The sequence below is a fragment of the Platichthys flesus genome, chromosome 14, assembly GCF_949316205.1.
Source record: "Platichthys flesus chromosome 14, fPlaFle2.1, whole genome shotgun sequence".
Taxonomy (NCBI): Eukaryota; Metazoa; Chordata; class Actinopteri; order Pleuronectiformes; family Pleuronectidae; genus Platichthys; species Platichthys flesus.
This window is the reverse complement of record NC_084958.1, coordinates 8044739-8062392: the sequence shown is the minus strand read 5'-3', so window position 1 is coordinate 8062392 and position 17654 is coordinate 8044739. Positions and strand designations below refer to the sequence as shown.

The 17654-nt window shown below is 41.6% G+C and overlaps 2 protein-coding genes across 2 annotated transcripts; one reads left to right on the top strand and one right to left on the bottom strand.

The window, feature by feature from the left end:
• The first annotated feature begins 3685 nt into the window (after positions 1-3685).
• LOC133967942 (homeobox protein Mohawk-like) lies at positions 3686-10739 on the top strand. Its single transcript, XM_062403666.1, has 6 exons — positions 3686-4007; positions 4293-4452; positions 4553-4706; positions 4796-5134; positions 9728-9761; positions 10026-10739. Exons 1-6 carry the CDS (start codon positions 3841-3843, stop codon positions 10363-10365), a joined length of 1194 nt encoding a protein of 397 aa, XP_062259650.1. The 5' UTR covers positions 3686-3840; the 3' UTR covers positions 10366-10739.
• Positions 10740-12094: 1355 nt separating this feature from the next.
• LOC133968537 (ras-related protein Rab-18-like) lies at positions 12095-17519 on the bottom strand. Its single transcript, XM_062404638.1, has 7 exons — positions 17337-17519; positions 16561-16616; positions 16400-16461; positions 15673-15745; positions 14587-14705; positions 14245-14311; positions 12095-13563 (listed from the first exon to the last, which is right to left on the bottom strand). Exons 1-7 carry the CDS (start codon positions 17402-17404, stop codon positions 13391-13393), a joined length of 618 nt encoding a protein of 205 aa, XP_062260622.1. The 5' UTR covers positions 17405-17519; the 3' UTR covers positions 12095-13390.
• Between the last annotated feature and the right edge of the window lie 135 nt (positions 17520-17654).

Genomic DNA, 17654 nt, shown 5'->3' with positions numbered 1-17654 from the left:
AAAGACGAGGACTATTCAATTTAAAGTTAAAATGAGTGTTGTCGAATTTAAAGGCTTGAAATCGTTTTTTTTTAAGCACGCTACACTGGAAATCTTCGTCACGGTACATTAATCGTGAAGCTGTCATTTTTTTACACGAAACATATTGAGACAATTAAAACTAATTGGTGGCAATTGAGCGCTAGTGACACTCCAATTCTCGTGTTTGAGCATTGCAGCTGTCGGCCGCACATTCTACTGTTCTCCTTTCACAGAAGCTGCTCCGTCTAATTCCTTTTAATGGCCGCATTCCTCTACATCCAAGGGGTTTCCTTCCGCTCTTTGGCCGCTGCGCTCAATTGGCTGTGAAGGAGTGTTAATGTGTCTATCAAGTTGTGTTTGCGAGGAAGAGGGAGCAGCGTGATGCGGAGAGACAGTAATGGCTTTCGAGGGAGCGCAGACGTGCGTGGAGAAAGTTATGACCGCACGGAGCCCACTGTAAAAGCAAACGAAGGCTTGACACAGTGGATTAGACGGCCGGGACAATGAGCACACCATCCAGCCTCAGGTTGTTTATTTTACTTTCGCGGGGCCTGTTGTCAGCGTCAACCACATCTGGGTAAACAAGGAAGACAGGGACAGAACCGGAGCACTGGACGGGAGGCGCTCTGATTGGTGCGTCCAAACGTCTCCTGGACACCGACAAACCTACAAACCAGGCTGTCATTACAACAGTCGCCCTTCTGCCAGGCCCGAAGACCGACCTCAGCCAAAGCGTGGCAGCATATATTTTCGTCCCACCGCTGAGAATCTGCAGGCATCCTCTGAGATCATACCGACGCCATTAGAGACACCGGAGCGATCCAATGAAAACTCGCCATTTTTGTGTTCACTGCAGCCCCCCCGCCCCCCCATCAAACATTGCACAGAAGTATTAGTCCTGGATAATTTGGCTCAATCATGTATCTGTCCATTGGAAGTATGTACAAATTTCATCACGCTAAGGCACGTGATGAAAGGATACGGCTGTTGATCACTCAAACCGTCAGAAAAGAAGGAAGGGGGAAAAAACGTTTTTCAGCTCATTACAGAAAACTGAACTCAAAATTCCTCTTACAAATGAAAATTTGAAACATGAGCTGCATCTTTGTTGAGTTCAAATCACTCTGGGATTCTGTCGCTACAGCCTGAAGCGGCAGACTGGTTGGGGATCAACTTAAATCAGATTTCCAGTCCAAGATCATATGAGTGGGCGAAATATCGAGCCACCTGCATATCTAGCCTGTTAGCTCAGTCATCGTTGCACAATCAATCCTGGAATAGGTTGGCCCGAGAAAGATCCACATGTTGGATCCTTCCTGCCTTAGGAATGGAAACGAAGCATTTGTCAGCCGCATTAGAAGGAGCCCTCGACCTGGGACAGCCTGGTCGTGCCTGTGTGATGCAACCCATCTTCAAATGCATTCTCTCTACGATGTGGCCCCTGAACTGGGACACATGACTAAGTGTTTTCTGAATTGAACTCTTCACCTGTTGCATATCAGCTCATCGAAAGTAAAACAAGATGCAGAAATACAAAACTTCAATAGGAGACTTTAAGTTTTGGACCCTTGAAGGCAACACGATAAGTTGAAAAAGCGATGTTGCCATATTATCGGCTTTTGGAGCTGTTATGACATAGTGCAGCATTTGGAGCCGCACGTTGCTGATCACAATGACAAACCTTTCTCCTTTCAGCTCTGTTTTGTTTTCCAACAGCTCCCGAGGCAAATGTCTGGTTCTGTGAATGTTCAGCTATGATCACCAGCTGCTGCTGCTGGTTAGATACAGTAGGTAATCCTAGCCTGGCTTTTAACTGTAAACAGCTGCTAGTTGCAGTAGTAGTAGAGAGTGAGAGTGATAAATCTCTAATAATGTCATTAATAATACGACCTTCCATGTTACACATAATCAATTGATTGTTAAAGTGAAATCATAAATTAGTCCTGCTTTAAATCAATATGCTGTAAATATGTATAGTATACATCTAGTCTATAGTATATATCTAGCCTGCAGCAGGGCCATGTCACAGGACAAATTGAAGGATCTATTAATTAAAGTGTGTGAGATATTAATCCTAAATTTGTATCTGCTGCATTACAATTACTAAATTACACTTCATGGAATATCTAAATATGGCTGTACTTCTTCAGGATATTCAAATCAGTTTCCCCAAAACTCTTTGCTGGATGTTGAGCTCCTTTGGACGCACACGCACACACAGACACACAGACACACACACACACACACACACACACACACACACACACACACACACACACACAGACACACACACACACACACACACACACACACGCTCCAAACTATCAAAACAAAAAAGAGATATATCTCCATCCTCTGCGTTTTGTCAAGGTCTCCTGGCCACTGAACTAAGGTGCGTTCCCAGCTAACATCAACAGTCGAGTCGGCAAACATATCACAGAGGGACCGGAGTAAATGGTGTGTACGAGCATGTAGCCTTCTCTGACCGCTGCTGAGGAATGTGTGCGAGGAATTTACTGCACCTAACGGGGATGCTTCTGGTCCATGTGTTTTTCAGCTTTGAAACCATTGAAACCGAGACCCCCCCCCCCCACACACACACACACACACCCCCACGCACTGATACTGCTGAATTATGAACACGGACGTCATGAAGTCCTATTATATGTTGAGCGGTTGAACAAGTGCTGCTCAGGGTTTAAGCCAGGAGCTGTAGGCGGACAAAAAATGTTGTACTACAAATGTATGCTTAAAGATTATTAAGTTATGATTGTGCATGGCAAAGTCATCACTGTATATCCAAACAGACTTACATAAGAGTGTTTAGAAGTCGGGAGGAAAAAACATGAGTGGATGACAACTAAAGCTGAACCATCCAGTCTGGACTCAACATGTTGTCCTCTAGTTCAGGCTAAGCTTCTGTCAGAAGCTTAGTCTTATTACCTGATAGTATCCAAAATTGGAGACCCACATTGACAGGCGTTATTGTCGGATTACCCCTGTTCACACAACAAACAAAGCACACTTCTGACACCCCAATGCACACGCTAACACACTTACAGGACCACAGATATGTGGATTACACATGCAACACCGGCTGAGGATTATCCAGGCAGAGATCTATTCCATTTTCCACCATTTGTGTTGTTTTTCTTATTATGAACCAGTGTGTACTCAGCAGGATTCTCTGCCTAACACGGGGCACAGTTTGGTGGTTTTCGCTGGTTATTTGCAACTGTGCAATTACACCCATAAATTTCCAGAATCTCCCTGGTAAAACATGTATTATTATTTGCTGACACGATCTTTGAGGAAAACCACAAGATCCAGGAGAATCCCATGCCTCATGTAGAAAATATGAGGGCACGTTGAGCTGCTCCTCGCGGGCGGCAGTCGACACCGCACTGCATCTCACTTGTAAATCTAAAAGACCGCAGTCGCTGATATTCTTTCATGTGCAGTATTTGTAATACTGTGTGGTGCTGCCACTGCTGCTCTGCAAGCTGCTCCTCGCACAGCTCCGGGTGATTGGACGCGGGGAGAGCCAATAGGCAGCCGAGCAGCAGGTTATTTGAACTCTCCTCACACAGCTCAGCTAAAGCCGACTTTTCCAACATTGTTCTCTCATCAGAGTCTTGTCATCATCAACTTTCTTCTCGGGCACAGCTCCCCGCGGCCACAGACAGAACAGCAAGGGACCTATTTTTATGCCTTTTTCTAAATTACTCTTACACTGAGTGTGTGAAGGATGGGAACTTACTGCTTGTATCTACATCTGGAAGTCTACTGGTGCACCTGTTGATCGAGGACATCTCAAGAATGGACAACGTGCTCGGTCTGGAGGACACCAGGCGCGCAGAGGAGAGGAGCAGGTTGACCTGTGTCGAATTACCTCAGAGCAGCTTCACAGACGGACAGAACCCAGACCTGCTGCAATGTCAGGACACCGATCAAACCGGCTCTACTGTCGAATACAGGAGATGTGGGTAAGGATTTAAATATAATATAATATAATATAATAGTCAAAAAATTAAGAGAACTTGCCTACTTTCCATAATGTTGCTAAAATGGCTTAACTGAGTTCTTAAGAGATTTATTATTATAGCAAGCGCATGATATTGTGCAAATGTATTATTAAATGTAGATTGATTTATTTGACTCTTACAGGAGGGGTTAGTAACCTTTCTGTTGTTTAATCAGTGTCATAGTTTAAAGAGAGGGCTTTGCAGGTGACCTTAGTGAATCCATTCAGTGATTCCTGACTCCTGCAGGTCTCGTCTGGGTGGGGTCAAAGTTCGCCACAAGAGACAGGTGCTGCAGGACATGGCCCGACCCCTGAAACATTGGCTGTACAAACACCGAGACAACCCGTATCCCACCAAGACGGAGAAGGTGCTGCTGGCTCTGGGGTCACACATGACACTCGTACAGGTGAGATGAGCCCCTGAAAAACTAAATCTAAAGAGGAGATGGAGGATTTAAGGCAGTTGAGTGTTGCACCAGTTTCCTGTAACAAGGTGCCTCTGTGCAGGTTTCCAACTGGTTTGCTAATGCCAGGCGAAGGCTCAAGAACACAGTGAGACAACCAGACCTGAGCTGGGCCCTGAGGATCAAACTTTATAATAAATACATCCAGGGAAACGCTGAAAGACTGAGCGTGTGCAGTGACGACACCGACTCAGATGGTGAGAGCTTCAGATCTCTGCCCCTGGAACAAGCAGGCTAGTTTGTAACATCTCCCTATCTCAAGAATGTTGTGTTTCCTTTGCTGCAGATGAAGAGTGTCCCCTACAAACTCCCATCAGCCAGTCAAACTATGGCAGGTCGTCCTCCCACAAGAGCGTGCTTGAGAAACAGGGCAGCGTCCTCGCCATGGCGGACTCCGGCAACAGTGACGACAGCACGTCGCCCCCATCCAAATACAAGAGCGGTTTACTGAACCGGTATCTAAACGACACCCTGCGGCACATGATGGCAGCGGAGGCTGACGGCGTCACCTCTTCCCGCAAGAGGAGGAGTCACTCCGGGTCGTTCAGCTCCAACGAATGCGATCGAAGTGTTGTGTCCCCGGCGTCGTCCTATGAGACTGAGACAAACTTTGTCTACCACATGGGTGAGAGAAATAACTGTTTTAATCCTGCAATGGAAATAGATCTGCACTCGACTTGTTTAAAAACCTATTATATTAGTATTAATGTATTGTATGTGTGACATCATATTATGATAACCCAGCATCATAGTGCATAACCGTGACAAGTTAAGCAATAAAATCCACTCCAGATTAAGAATAAACTAATGATATAATCCCCTGTCCACATAAATTATTAAATCATCTTTCTTCATAGTAGCAGATCTATAGTGAATGTGATGAAATTATTCGTCACTCTACTTCCCCTTAGTTCATTTTCAACACACCACAGTGTCCAGTCAAATAAGAGGAGAAGGAACAGACATGTCCACATAGCTCCTCACAGTTCACTGACATTAAGAAATGTTTGGCATTCCACCCAAAGCCAGAAGCTCAACGCGATTCGATTATAAAGTTACAGTGCAACTGGGAAGGAGATTGACACCCGGCTGCCCTTTCAGACCTCTAGGGACCCCGGCGCACCGACAACCCGCAAATCTGCCGAAGTACCTGCAGCCAAAGCTTCTGCAAACATCACTAATAAAGACTCATGCAGATGCTGAAATCGCTCATTTTAAAATTGGATGGGGTTTGCGCTGGCTGCCGCTACGCACCGCAAATATAATTTCCATACACTAGAATGTGCCATTTGTTCCGCCTCAGCTTGCTGCCATGGTGGAAATGTCCAGTCCAGTCTCAAGGACAATTACACAATGTCTGAGACTTTATTCTTCCCAGGGTGAGGGATGGACACCTCAGCCAACATGTAAAAAATGGAGCCGTTTGTCAGTAAAGCACTGAGGACGTCTTGTGGAGTGACTGTCAGAGCTGCTGCTCACCTGGGAGAAAATTCTTGGCTTCTCCCGTCCGTGTTTGAGGGTGTAGCTTGGTTTCCTGGACGCATGAAGGCTTTTTAGCCTTCCTGTCCCAAGTGTCACTTTCCGGCCTCAAAATAAATCTAAATTTACATCTACACCATGAGAGCTTTTGAAACCCTTTCTTCTCTTTAGCACATCTCATAGTTTCCCTCTGAAATTAAACCGGACATGCTTAAAGTTACTTTTTTTGTCCTGGCAAAAACATTCCGAGTGAAAAGCAGGTTATTTAAAGGATATTTTTATAGTCCGTGACAAGTCTAAATCTGTATCCGGAAAACTCAGATTAACCTCAAACTGGCCCTCAGCTTGAATAACTCCAGGATAATTCATAAACTAAAGAGTGCATTAACAGGAATAGTGAACTTCTGAAGTGCAACATCAATGCATATTCTTGAACTAAACAAATACATTAAGTTTTTATTTATTATAACATAATAATAACAAAGTATTTAACAAGGTATTCATAAGAATTTAACACTAGTAATAAAAGGATTCTCTTTTACTTCATTCATTACAAACAGTGAACTCAATATGAAGGTAGCAGCCACATGGCTGAGCACACAGTCTGAAAACAGGTTAAACTAGCCTTGCATTACCTAAAGGTGGCAAATCCATCTACCAGCAATTAACTAATTAGCATATTTCATATAAATTATGAAAAACTTAATTGTAAAAATTAGCCAACAAGAGGTTATGCACTAGGCTAGCTATTTCGTGGCCATTATGATAGACTGTTCTGGCTCTCAGCTGTCTATCATGACGTTTCACTTCATTTTGAAAAGAAGCAAATAAATAATATAAATTTCACTGCCTGAAATGATAGAAAGCATTATTGAGAAATATGTATTTGACTTCTATTTTAACTATTTGGTTTGGTCCATGTCCCGTCCACAAACACAAAGATGGGATTTATTACCTATATTGGAGTCGGCCACAAGGTGGCAATCAAGAGGCTTTAGCTTCACTTTCTGGATGCTGCTCTTGTCCTCTTTAGCTAAATATGAAGCTAGAAGCCAGTTAGCTCAGTACAAAGACTGAAAAAAGTTATTTTCTTCTAACGTAATCGCATTATTGACTTTTTTGATTGTTTTCAGTTGTTATAGTCTGGACACAAAAACCAAGAATTTATGTCTTCTACTTAAGCTACACAAAAAAGGGAATATAAAATCAACAAGTTGTGATTTTACTTTGGACATTTCCAGTACTTGTGCTGGGCTAAAAAAAATCCTCCATATGCTTGATAGTAGCAGCACAGACATAAGAGTGCTATCACTTTTGCAAAGAATATGTGGACAACTATTCTTTGTATTCCTTTTGTATTTGAGGGGTTCTCTGTGTCTTCGGCGCTGTAGACATGTTTGTGTATAGCTCTAATGAATCCCTGTTGGCCATGTTGAGGGTGTTTGCGGCACCTCCGTGAGGTGAAGTGGAAAGTCGACCTGCCAGATTCATTACAGGCACCGACACCATTAACACGTGTATACTCCGTCTGGGAGAAGGCTCAGGCGACAGCTAACCCTCAAGATGGACTAATGAGTGATGCCACAGCACAGTGTCGTACAAGGACACTTTAAACATATTAATGGGAAGTCTGAGGGAACAGTTTGTGTAAGTGCTGTTATTGCTGTACAGGAATATGAGTATGTTTGCGGCCTATAATGTGGTACTCACATCAAGTGGAGTATTTCCCTTAAAAAGGCTGGAGAGCCATAAATGTGACTAGAATCGTGTTTTACTAGACACAGAGTGGCAAAACTATATCTGGAGGAACGCCTCGCTGAGTTTTCCACCCATTTAGTTTCAAATGAAAACGTGCATGCTGAGAGGGGAGTCTCTACTTATCCACAGTATAAGAAAACACTGTTACATTACTTTTTCAGTGCCCAGTTGTTTTCCTGTGTGGATCCCAGTGGCACACACGTGAGAATGACTGAAGGTCATTGACTTTGGGGCACAAGGGGATTTGAACTCTTAGCGGGAGAACACCCAAGACCTAAATCAGCTCATGCATACATTATATCATTGAGGATTTATGGCAGCAATAGAAAGTTAGATCCTGTCTTGTAAACAAAAAGCTTTTCATACAAATTTAAATATATTTATTGACTCTCTGTGGGTAAGATGAGAACATCAAGACCTCTTTGCATAACCGTTAGCTGGAGCCAGGATAATGAAGAAGGATATAGGCTAGGTTGGCTCTGTCCAAAGATGAAATATATAAATCTACCCCAAAGTAAGTAACATAATTACCATGGTATATTGAGTTTGTTTGATTTGCACAAAAAAACTAAAAAACGAAACAAGAAGTTGTTGTTTTACATGAGCTGGACTTGTTTTTTACCACAACAACAAAAAATGTGTTAATATAACCTGTTGATCACACTTAATTCCTTAGTGTGTCACCAATCAAAGTCAATTATTTGAAGTTGGTAAACAATTTTCATACATACCTAAAGCTGGAAAATCTTTCTACTCTCTAGTTTTTATAGGGAATAACCTCATGAAATAAAGTTTTTATTAGTAAGCTTTCAAGTTGCTATATCAAAACCCTTTACCTTCAGACAGAGACCAACCAAGCTTTCCCCTGTTTCCAGTCCTTTTTGTTTACCCAAGCTGACCCACTTTAACATATAGCGTCATGTTTACTTTAAAAACATTAGATAATACATTTTATTTCCTAAAACATATCTTATTTCCTGATTTGATAAATAAAATTTGATGTAAGATTTTATCATGAAATTACAGTACACTGCTCTTGTGCGGCACAATGTAATATATATCTATTAAAAAGACTTTGCAACTTCATCACTGATCGTAAAAACTCTGCAACTGATCCCCGCTGTAAATCTGAAACTCACCAGAGGTAAAACAATGTTTTTTCGTGGTAATAAATAAAACAGAGGCACAGAAGCACGTTCTTGGCGAAGCATGTTATGGCTGAGGAGAGAAATGTGTGGGGACAATCAGTAGCAAAAAAAGTATAAAAGTGCAAAATGATTTACTATCAACAAGTAGTTGCTCTTGGCCTAAGGCTGGCTGAAGCAATCCGAGCGGGACCCTGTGAGCCGTTAGCACTGAAAGTCTATGTCTCACAGAGGGCCTCCAATTGCTCTGTCTATTGCTCTATGAAGAAAGAAATTGGTTTTGACCAGCTTCTATCTGCTCCATGGAAAAAAAGGCAATAATCCAAAACTGGAATGGAAAATATTAGCTTTGTATAACGCACACTTGTGCAAGGACCGCAAACTGATATTGTGCAAGCAATATGTGCCACAGTTATTTTTATTCTAAATAGCCAGATATACTGTGGTTTGATTTCAGATTGTTGTGAGCAATATCTTCCCCAGATGAAGTGAGGTTCTCCCGTGCCCATTAGTATGATTTAATCTTTAGCTCAGAAAAGAAATGACACACTATAGAGCAACTTTTACAGGTGCTAGCAGGGTTTTTACAGCCCGGCCCCCGATATTCCGAGATGCATAAAAACACAATTAACCCATTCATATGCACAAGCACACAAAATGAATACAAACCTAAATCCTCACACATATGCTTTGAATCAAAACCATTCACACATGAATATAATCCGCCATCATACAGAAGCCTCGTCCAAACACTGATTGACCTTTAAATATTCAATGATATCAAGTATCTTCAATTTGTGGCATCTTCACATGAATGTTTTTCTCCTCTGTCACAGATACAATGGACTATACGCCAACTAACTGTGACAGGTACGTATAATTATTCTCTATCCACATCAAAATCAGCTTTTTCCACTTTTCAACTTGAAAAAAAAAACAATTATAATCTCATTTGGCCGTTGTTCCTAGAAATTGAATAATTCATAGCCATTCTGGCTTTTTATCAAGAGGAGATATCCATGCCAGCTCAGGATTTCTAAAACCGCTCCAGCAGTTAGTTTTTTCCAGGTTAACTCAGGCAAGAGGTGAGCTGATGTTCCACCTCATGCAGCTGTTTCTCTCATATTTTCACAGGGACCAGCAGCAGGAGCGCGGCCAGCAGAGACGAGACAACCAAGGCTGGAGGGAGATCCACGCCGCTGTGGCTCTGACCAGCTTGGCCCAAGGGCAGAGCCAAGCGGCCGACCGAGGCAGCGCCACAGTGCCAATCGCTGCCAAAGGGCAGAGCTGCACCCGGGAGCCCTTCTCTATAGCGAGAACAACTATCATGGACAGGACATGTGTTGCAGGCGCCCCCTCTTCTCTGAGGCAGAGCTGCACCACAGGGCCCATTCTCACCAGCCGCATTATCCAGAGGTCCTCTCATATCGCGGAGGTCCAGACTGTCAAAATGACCCTGGCAAACAGAGTGTAGGCATTAAACGTCAGCGCCTGGTCCAAAGACACTGCTCCATATAGGAATACCAGATGCTTAAGTGCCTTGGAATAAATGTACAGCCCCTGTTATATTGTACAGCTAATAAACTTTGACGTTTTCAATATTTTTTACATTGCACAATAAAAAAACTAACACAGTTGGATATTTTTTGCTGTGTTCCTAATGCCCTCCTATTGGCCCCTGTTGCAGTAAGTTATATTAACTTCAATGAGACTGGATTATCCTCCCATGCGTAATTTTGACAGCAGCTATTTGAATAAACCCAATGTGAAATCTCTTGACCAGTCGTTTGCTTTAAATCATTGCCCGGCAGTGGCTCAAGCAGCAGTTCTGTTTTACTGAGCTGTATTTAGTGGTGGTTTCCATGTGTAATTGTGGGTCTCACAGTTTCAATATATCCCTTTGAATTCCTTTTTTCGAAGGTTGTAGTATGAGCAGAAGTGTGGCCAGCTGGACTGAACAGGGAGGCAGGTTTAGAGAAAAGAGCACAATGGGCAAGGCTAAAAACACAGTGAACCTCTATGATCAATGTATCTGTTTTAATTACTTATCAAATGGCTGTGTTTACTGTTCAAGGAATCACTTTTATAGAGATGAGCCCAAATATAATAATCACTGTAATCTACTATATAGACAACTCTAGTTCAGTATATAATGAATTGATCACATAGAATGTGATGTAACAGGAGTCTCTCATAGTGCAGAACATAATACCCCTACTGTTAATAATGCCTGAGCTCTATTTAGCTTCATAGCATAATTGTACTCATTGTTTTGCTTCCGCCGATGACTGTAAATAAAGATGGATGACACATCTCCACCTGCTCCACCTGAGCCACAGGCTGTGTAGAAGTGATCATGGAGTGGAGAGAGGTTGTCAGATTTTAGCCAAATCTTTGTAACAATTGTGCAAATGGAGACTCGCCGACAATACAGACACTGGTACGACTCGCCACTCACTGTCAACCTCATTTTCAGGAAACACAAAACAAACCTCCTACCCAGCACCACACAACTAGCTCGTGAACATAGTGGAGCATTTAGCTTGAGAGACATAGAGAAATAAATAGACAGAGACATGAATACAGCTCATGTCACATCATGTCTGCTGGATGTTTAAATAGGTGTTTGCTAATAAAAACATCCTATCAACTTATTTTATATTATGTAAGTGTTATTGTCTTTCCACTCGTCAAGAGAGCATCATTATGAGTGAAACACGCAACTCTTTTGTTACTTTCATGACAAATACGCTCTCAGGAATCCTCTGACCTCATTACAGGGTCAACTGCCAAAAGCTTCAAATACTGGAAACATGGAGGACATGTTGAGCCTCAGAAGAATGTCTGGTCCACTCTCCCTCAGCGGAGAGAGGTTTTGCGGGGAGCGTCCTGTTCCGTCGAGGGACATCCTGACACCAAACATAAGCTTGTAATCACACTGCCCCCTGGGACCATTTTACAAAACATGATTAACAGGATTTTTCCACTGGTGTCCTGGATTTGGTCTTTTTTTCTTGACATTTCCTGCAAAGGATGTTTTCATCCTTGCATGTATGACAAGGCTAGTCATCAACACAGTATCATGGAAAGAGCACCTCAATCCTGTTTCCACTGCGAACCTGCTTTGGATTAGGCCGACGGCTACGCAATACGGAACTAAATGGTAGAGCTCAAACGGCAATTAAACAATCGTTAGTCTTGAGTGACCGCATCTGGGGGCTGTCGTTTATTTCATTTTGAAACAATACAAACTTTACGACCATAACTTTAGTGAGTATCATTCAATGGTTAAGGCAGATATCAGTTTAACATATTACTGCTTATCGTTCAAACAGATGCCGGGAGAAGTAATGGGATAAAAGATGGGGAAAGGGTCAATTAAGAAAAAATAGAGGTCAAACAAATAGAAAAGAATACATCAAATATATACCACTGAAAGGAAAAATAAACAAAGCTCTCAGGAATACTCATACAACGATGTGTGAGAAATGAAGTCAGTGGCACATTTATGGACCAAAACAACTCACATAAGAAAGAAAGACTTATAGAATCGGTTTGAGAACAAACACCTAGAGGCAGAATAACAGTGAGCTCAAGTGAATTGTAGTGAGAGCTCGAAATACTGTTGTTCTTCTTCTAGATCAGCCTTCAGAGACAAAGGAAAAAAACTAAAGACAGGTTTGGTTGCAGAAAAGCCTAAATAAAAATGATTGTGTTGCATATTTTAGAGATGAAAACATTTAATTTCAAAGCATCTACTTTTTTTAATTTACATTTACCGAATCATTTGTAGTTAAATTAAAACTGGAGTCTGTAACAGTGATCCATTGCGAGATGTCATCTTTGGGATCATCCTCACCTTTCCTGCCGAGTCATGAGAGACTGAAGTCTCCTCCACTACCATCTTCAGTCAGGGTGATGTGATATGTTTTTAATAAACTTTTATTATTTTGCAGCGACATATAAGTGCACGTTTGCAAATCACAAAGCGCAAGCAGGACAAGCTTTTTCTTGGAGGTAAATGAGATCGCTATCAGACTTCCATATTGATTATATTCTGTCATTTTAAATTAAAAATGTACAGGCTATATACCTTAAGAGACAAATTAGTTCATGTTACAGGCACTACCCTATTAACCTGATCCCCTAATGTACAACAGAATCACTGCTGCCTATGAGATCAATTCTAACCAGACATGTACTGGTATGACATACGTAAACTTGGCATGGTGAGCTTCATTTGAAATATACTTAATAATACTATAAGATATTCTTCTCAAATGATCCATTCATTCATGTTTTAAAGAGAAAGTAGTGACGGGAGAGATGACAGGTTGCAAAGGAAGTGTGCAAACAGCAAAGTCCATTTGACCAACAGAACTACTCCAACCTTAATAATAAGTACTTATCCACCTCCACCTCTCCTTCTCTTTTCCTCTCTGGTTCTAGTGCGTAGTCATTCCTATCAGGCTGGTGCTTAGTTTTCATTTTTCTCAGTTTCAGGGTATAGAGCAGTATCCTCCACATGCCCTACCGCCGCCCTCATGCTGGTCCCCCAGACGGACCTTCTGGCCTTGGCCTTCACTCTCCCACAGCCCTGGAGTCTGGAGGATCTTCTCCACAAGCTCCTCAAAGGCACACTGGACTCCGTCTTTGGTCTTTGCACTAGCCTCTGTTCAAAGGAATCACCAGGATTTATGAGTTTAGTGAAAGAACAGCAGAGCTCTTTCAAAAATGGGTTTCAGCAGGGGCACAACCTGACTCTTAACTCCAAAACATCTTCCTATTTAAAATGGCACAACACCAACGACTAAGATTTTAGAAATGACCATGTGTTGATGAGAATATAAAGTATGAAAATGACTTCATTTGAGAATCAGGATTGGGATGAAGACATCCTGACTGCAGATTAAAATCCATGACATCTTCTTCCCCAGCCCCTTTCAAAACCCCTCAATTTAGCCGCTCTAAAATGGAAACTCCACAGAAATGTTAACCTAATTTCCCGGAGAGGGGCAGATTGGAGATGAGAATCAGAAACACGTGTAGACATGGATTTGATAAATGAAAGCCCGCTAGATTTGACTTACAATGCACTTCATCTGCAGTGGCTGCATCTTTCAGTGCAGCACTTACAGAAATCCCAACAGAGCATAAACAACGCAACAAACCCAAAATAAAAACACAACTTTCACTGAGTGATGTCTCCACTTGTTCCAAATTTGCAATTTTAGTTCTGACTTTTAAGTAGAGTACGGTAAGTTTTAATAGCTTTAACTTAAATGTTATGGCTCTGTTAGCTTAAATGACCATGTCTGACCACGTCTGATCCGACTCTAACATGGACACTTACCAATAAAAAGCATCGAGTGTTTCCTCGCAAATTTCAGGCCTTCATTTCTTTCCACTTCATGATCGTCCTGAAAACCAAACACACATTCTCTGTCATTTTCTCTTTGTGGAGCACAATACACACATGGTTAATAAATATTATGTTTTAACATAATAAACTTCACTCGTGTTGAAAAATACAAAGCAACTATGGCTGCTTTCTTTTATTCTCAAACCCATTCAACCACATAGAAGAAATGCTGCATTTGAAAAGCAAATAAACTGATGATTCGGTCTTGCACTGAAAATGTTGTAGAAAGGAGATGGGCTAATGGTAAAGTGTATTCTGAACAAAGTGACTCACCATATCTATTTTGTTCCCGACCAGCATTTTCACAATGTCATTGCGTGTGGTGTAGGTTTCTAATTCATTCAGCCAGTTTTCAAGTTTGGTAAAAGTGTCGCGCTTTGTGACGTCATAGACTGTGAAACAGGAAGAGGAGGAGAGTAAGACAGTCAATGTATGTATACATATGATTATTATCATTATGTTTAGTTAAGACAATCTGGACCTAATCATTAGACAAAAGACCAAAATCTCATGTACCATTCATCTCATTGACTTTACACTTGGCACATGTATCAATTCTGGCCCAGGGAAGATCAGTTTTGGTTCAATTTGGACATGTGATGATGGAGGGGTAAAGTTTTGGAGGTTTGAATCCACAAAACACTTATGAAGTTTCAACAAACTTTGTTGCAGCAGAATCCAATACAAGAAAGTAGAGTCAATGGTGAGTCCTTCTTCAGACGTAATAAAACAGCAGAAGAAAAACACAACACATTCTGCTCGTGTGGTGTCATTCAAGTGTCAACAAGCCCCAGCATTCATATTCGACTCAAAACGAGGTCATTAACTTCGTGCCTAAAGGTCCGCTGATATTTGACTAGGAGGTGCATTCATGGACTGTGGGACAGGGTAACGTCCGCTACCTAACAACTTCCAGTGGACTTTTAGGCCAAATACACTGTGTAAATGACGAATCAAGACGAATATGAATGTCGGGGCTTACGGACACTCGGCGACACCAAATGAGCAGTATGGAGACCTGTACTGCTTTTCCGGTTGTTTTATCATGGACCATGTTTTGTGGACTGAAACACTTCACCCACCCCATCGACATTGTGGTGGGTGGATAACTAGTGGATTTTCATTTTTCAGTGAACTTTCCCTTTAATCTACTGTTCGAGTATTTAACTCGAGTCAGATTCTAGGTCACCAAAAGTACAAGCAAACATAAAACAAAAATAGTGTCTGACAATACTAATCTGTTGAAAGTAGGATTAGTATGAATAACACTATGAAAATAGACAAAAGAGGAAACAAATGAAGAGATCTTTGTCTGGAATGAAAAATAAATATATAGCATTTTAAGTACAAATTGTTTACCCAGAATAACTCCTTGTGCACCACGGTAATAGCTGGGAGTCAGGGTGCGAAACCTCTCCTGTCCAGCTGTGTCCTGCAGTAGTGAAGGAAGGAAGAGATTCCATGACCGTAAACTTTTGGGACCAACAGGTAAATCAGCCCAGTCACAGCGTCCTCGCTCAAAATACCCTGTTACTGTGATGCGTGTTCCTACAAGTCTACAAAGTGTCAGGGCTGTCCCACCGTGAACGAGATACTGTCCAAGGGAAATATACACTTTGTATTGTTCTTATGTTAAAAACAGGGATGATCAGGGATTTCATTAAAAAAATAGCAACAATAAAAGAGCAATGGAAGTACTGACCAGATCTAATTCATATATAGTTCCTTTTCACACAAGGCATAACTGTATTGCTATGCTTAGAACAAACTGAACTGAAAACTATACAACGTTAAAGTACATTGTTCGATTAAGCCTTTCGACTGTTGCCTCAGATAAATTTACTGAGTGGCATCTGATTCCTCCTTAAGCTTTTTGAGCTCTTGCATCATCCTACGTGCGCGCACACAGACACACTCGTTAAAAGTGTTAGTTGTTTTCTTCTATTCCATTTTTCCTTTAATGTGACGTTTTACCATTTTTTTTATGTGATTTAGCCTGAGCAATGTCGCCATCTTGTGGACAAACCATGTACTTCACCGTGTTTTTCCTGACACAAACAACACTCCAAGACTCCTCCTGTCTTACCCATATGGCGAGTTTTGCTTTGTTCCCATCTATAGCGAGTGTTTTCACCTTGAAGTCCACACCTGATCAGCCAGAGAGAAGACAGGGAAAAGACTCAGACTAATATACTTTCCATAAGTCTATGTATAGAATAATATGGGTTGTGTGTGAGTGTATAAAACCTATGGTGGCCGACTGCTCCGGATCAAACGTATCTTCTGTGAACCGCAGAAGGAGACTTTTGGAGAATGACAGAGAACATGGCAATGAGCAGGGCATTGGGTGTTGGTGAGTTGACTAACAGCTGTGGCAAAGGTGTCAGGAGTGTGAAGATCCCAAACCCTCCTTAGAGTATGCACTGTGGTAAAGCAAGAAAGCTCTACATTAAACGTCTTGTCATTTAGATTCACTCCCACCCTTTGGGAGTGTGTGGAGGATTGTGTAAGTGGGTTTTTATTATGTAGAATCCCCTGAATACATTTAAGTATTTGCGCCTACCTTTTAGTGTGTGTGGGTGTGTTTGTGTGTGTGTGTTTTCTTACTCATTTGTAATATTTCTCCAGTCACTGACAGTTATACATTCCCCTATATATGTTTGACAGTTATATTGTCTTTTACAATGTGTGTGTGTATGTGTGTGTGCTCTCTACGTGTATTTCGTGTTTGTTTAAGTATTTTTTACGTGAAGATGCTAACAGCTACACAGTTATGATGTTGACTATGAACAGCAACATGACACCAAGCTAACTTCCTGCGGGCAGTAACACCTGGCCATGGTTATGCAACTGTTTATGTAACTTGAGGTTTTTACAGTCACACACAAGACACTTGTTTGCCTCAGTTGTTGTGAAGAAACAGGCAGTAAAACAACATTAGCATTATTAGCTTCATCAACATTGGAAGAATATCAACAGTCACAACAAGCTAACAGTTAGCTCAGCTACAAACAGCGACCGACCTGGACTTCCCGACTCCACTTTCTCCAATTATCAACAGTTTCAGTGTCGTCAACACGTCTTCGTCCATGTTGAACAGGCGCTGACTTCACTTCCCCTGACGACGGCTCGAACTAGTTTTAGTGGAAACAAGTCGCTGCTGCTGCTGCTACCAAGATGACAGATGGGGTGTACGACACTTCCGCCACCGGTGTGACGTCACCGCCACGACGCAATGACATAAAATAAAATAATAGATAAAAGAAAGTAATATATACCACATTAAGATAATCCTAACCCAAATCATAGAATGTGTATAAAATCTAATAACATAATAAACT

What these genes read in the sequence shown, in the direction of transcription:
- LOC133967942 (XM_062403666.1), top strand. Translation starts at nt 3,841, where the DNA reads ATGGACAACGTGCTCGGTCTGGAGGACACCAGGCGCGCAGAGGAGAGG. An exon ending in TGACGACACCGACTCAGATG is followed by an intron (nt 4,707 to 4,795) that starts GTGAGAGCTTCA and finishes CCTTTGCTGCAG; the next exon opens with ATGAAGAGTGTCCCCTACAA. An exon ending in AAACTTTGTCTACCACATGG is followed by an intron (nt 5,135 to 9,727) that starts GTGAGAGAAATA and finishes CCTCTGTCACAG; the next exon opens with ATACAATGGACTATACGCCA.
- LOC133968537 (XM_062404638.1), bottom strand. Translation starts at nt 17,404, where the DNA reads ATGGACGAAGACGTGTTGACGACACTGAAACTGTTGATAATTGGAGAA. An exon ending in TGCACAAGGAGTTATTCTGG is followed by an intron (nt 14,706 to 15,672) that starts GTAAACAATTTG and finishes CCTGTTTCACAG; the next exon opens with TCTATGACGTCACAAAGCGC. An exon ending in TCGGGAACAAAATAGATATG is followed by an intron (nt 14,312 to 14,586) that starts GTGAGTCACTTT and finishes TTTGGTTTTCAG; the next exon opens with GACGATCATGAAGTGGAAAG.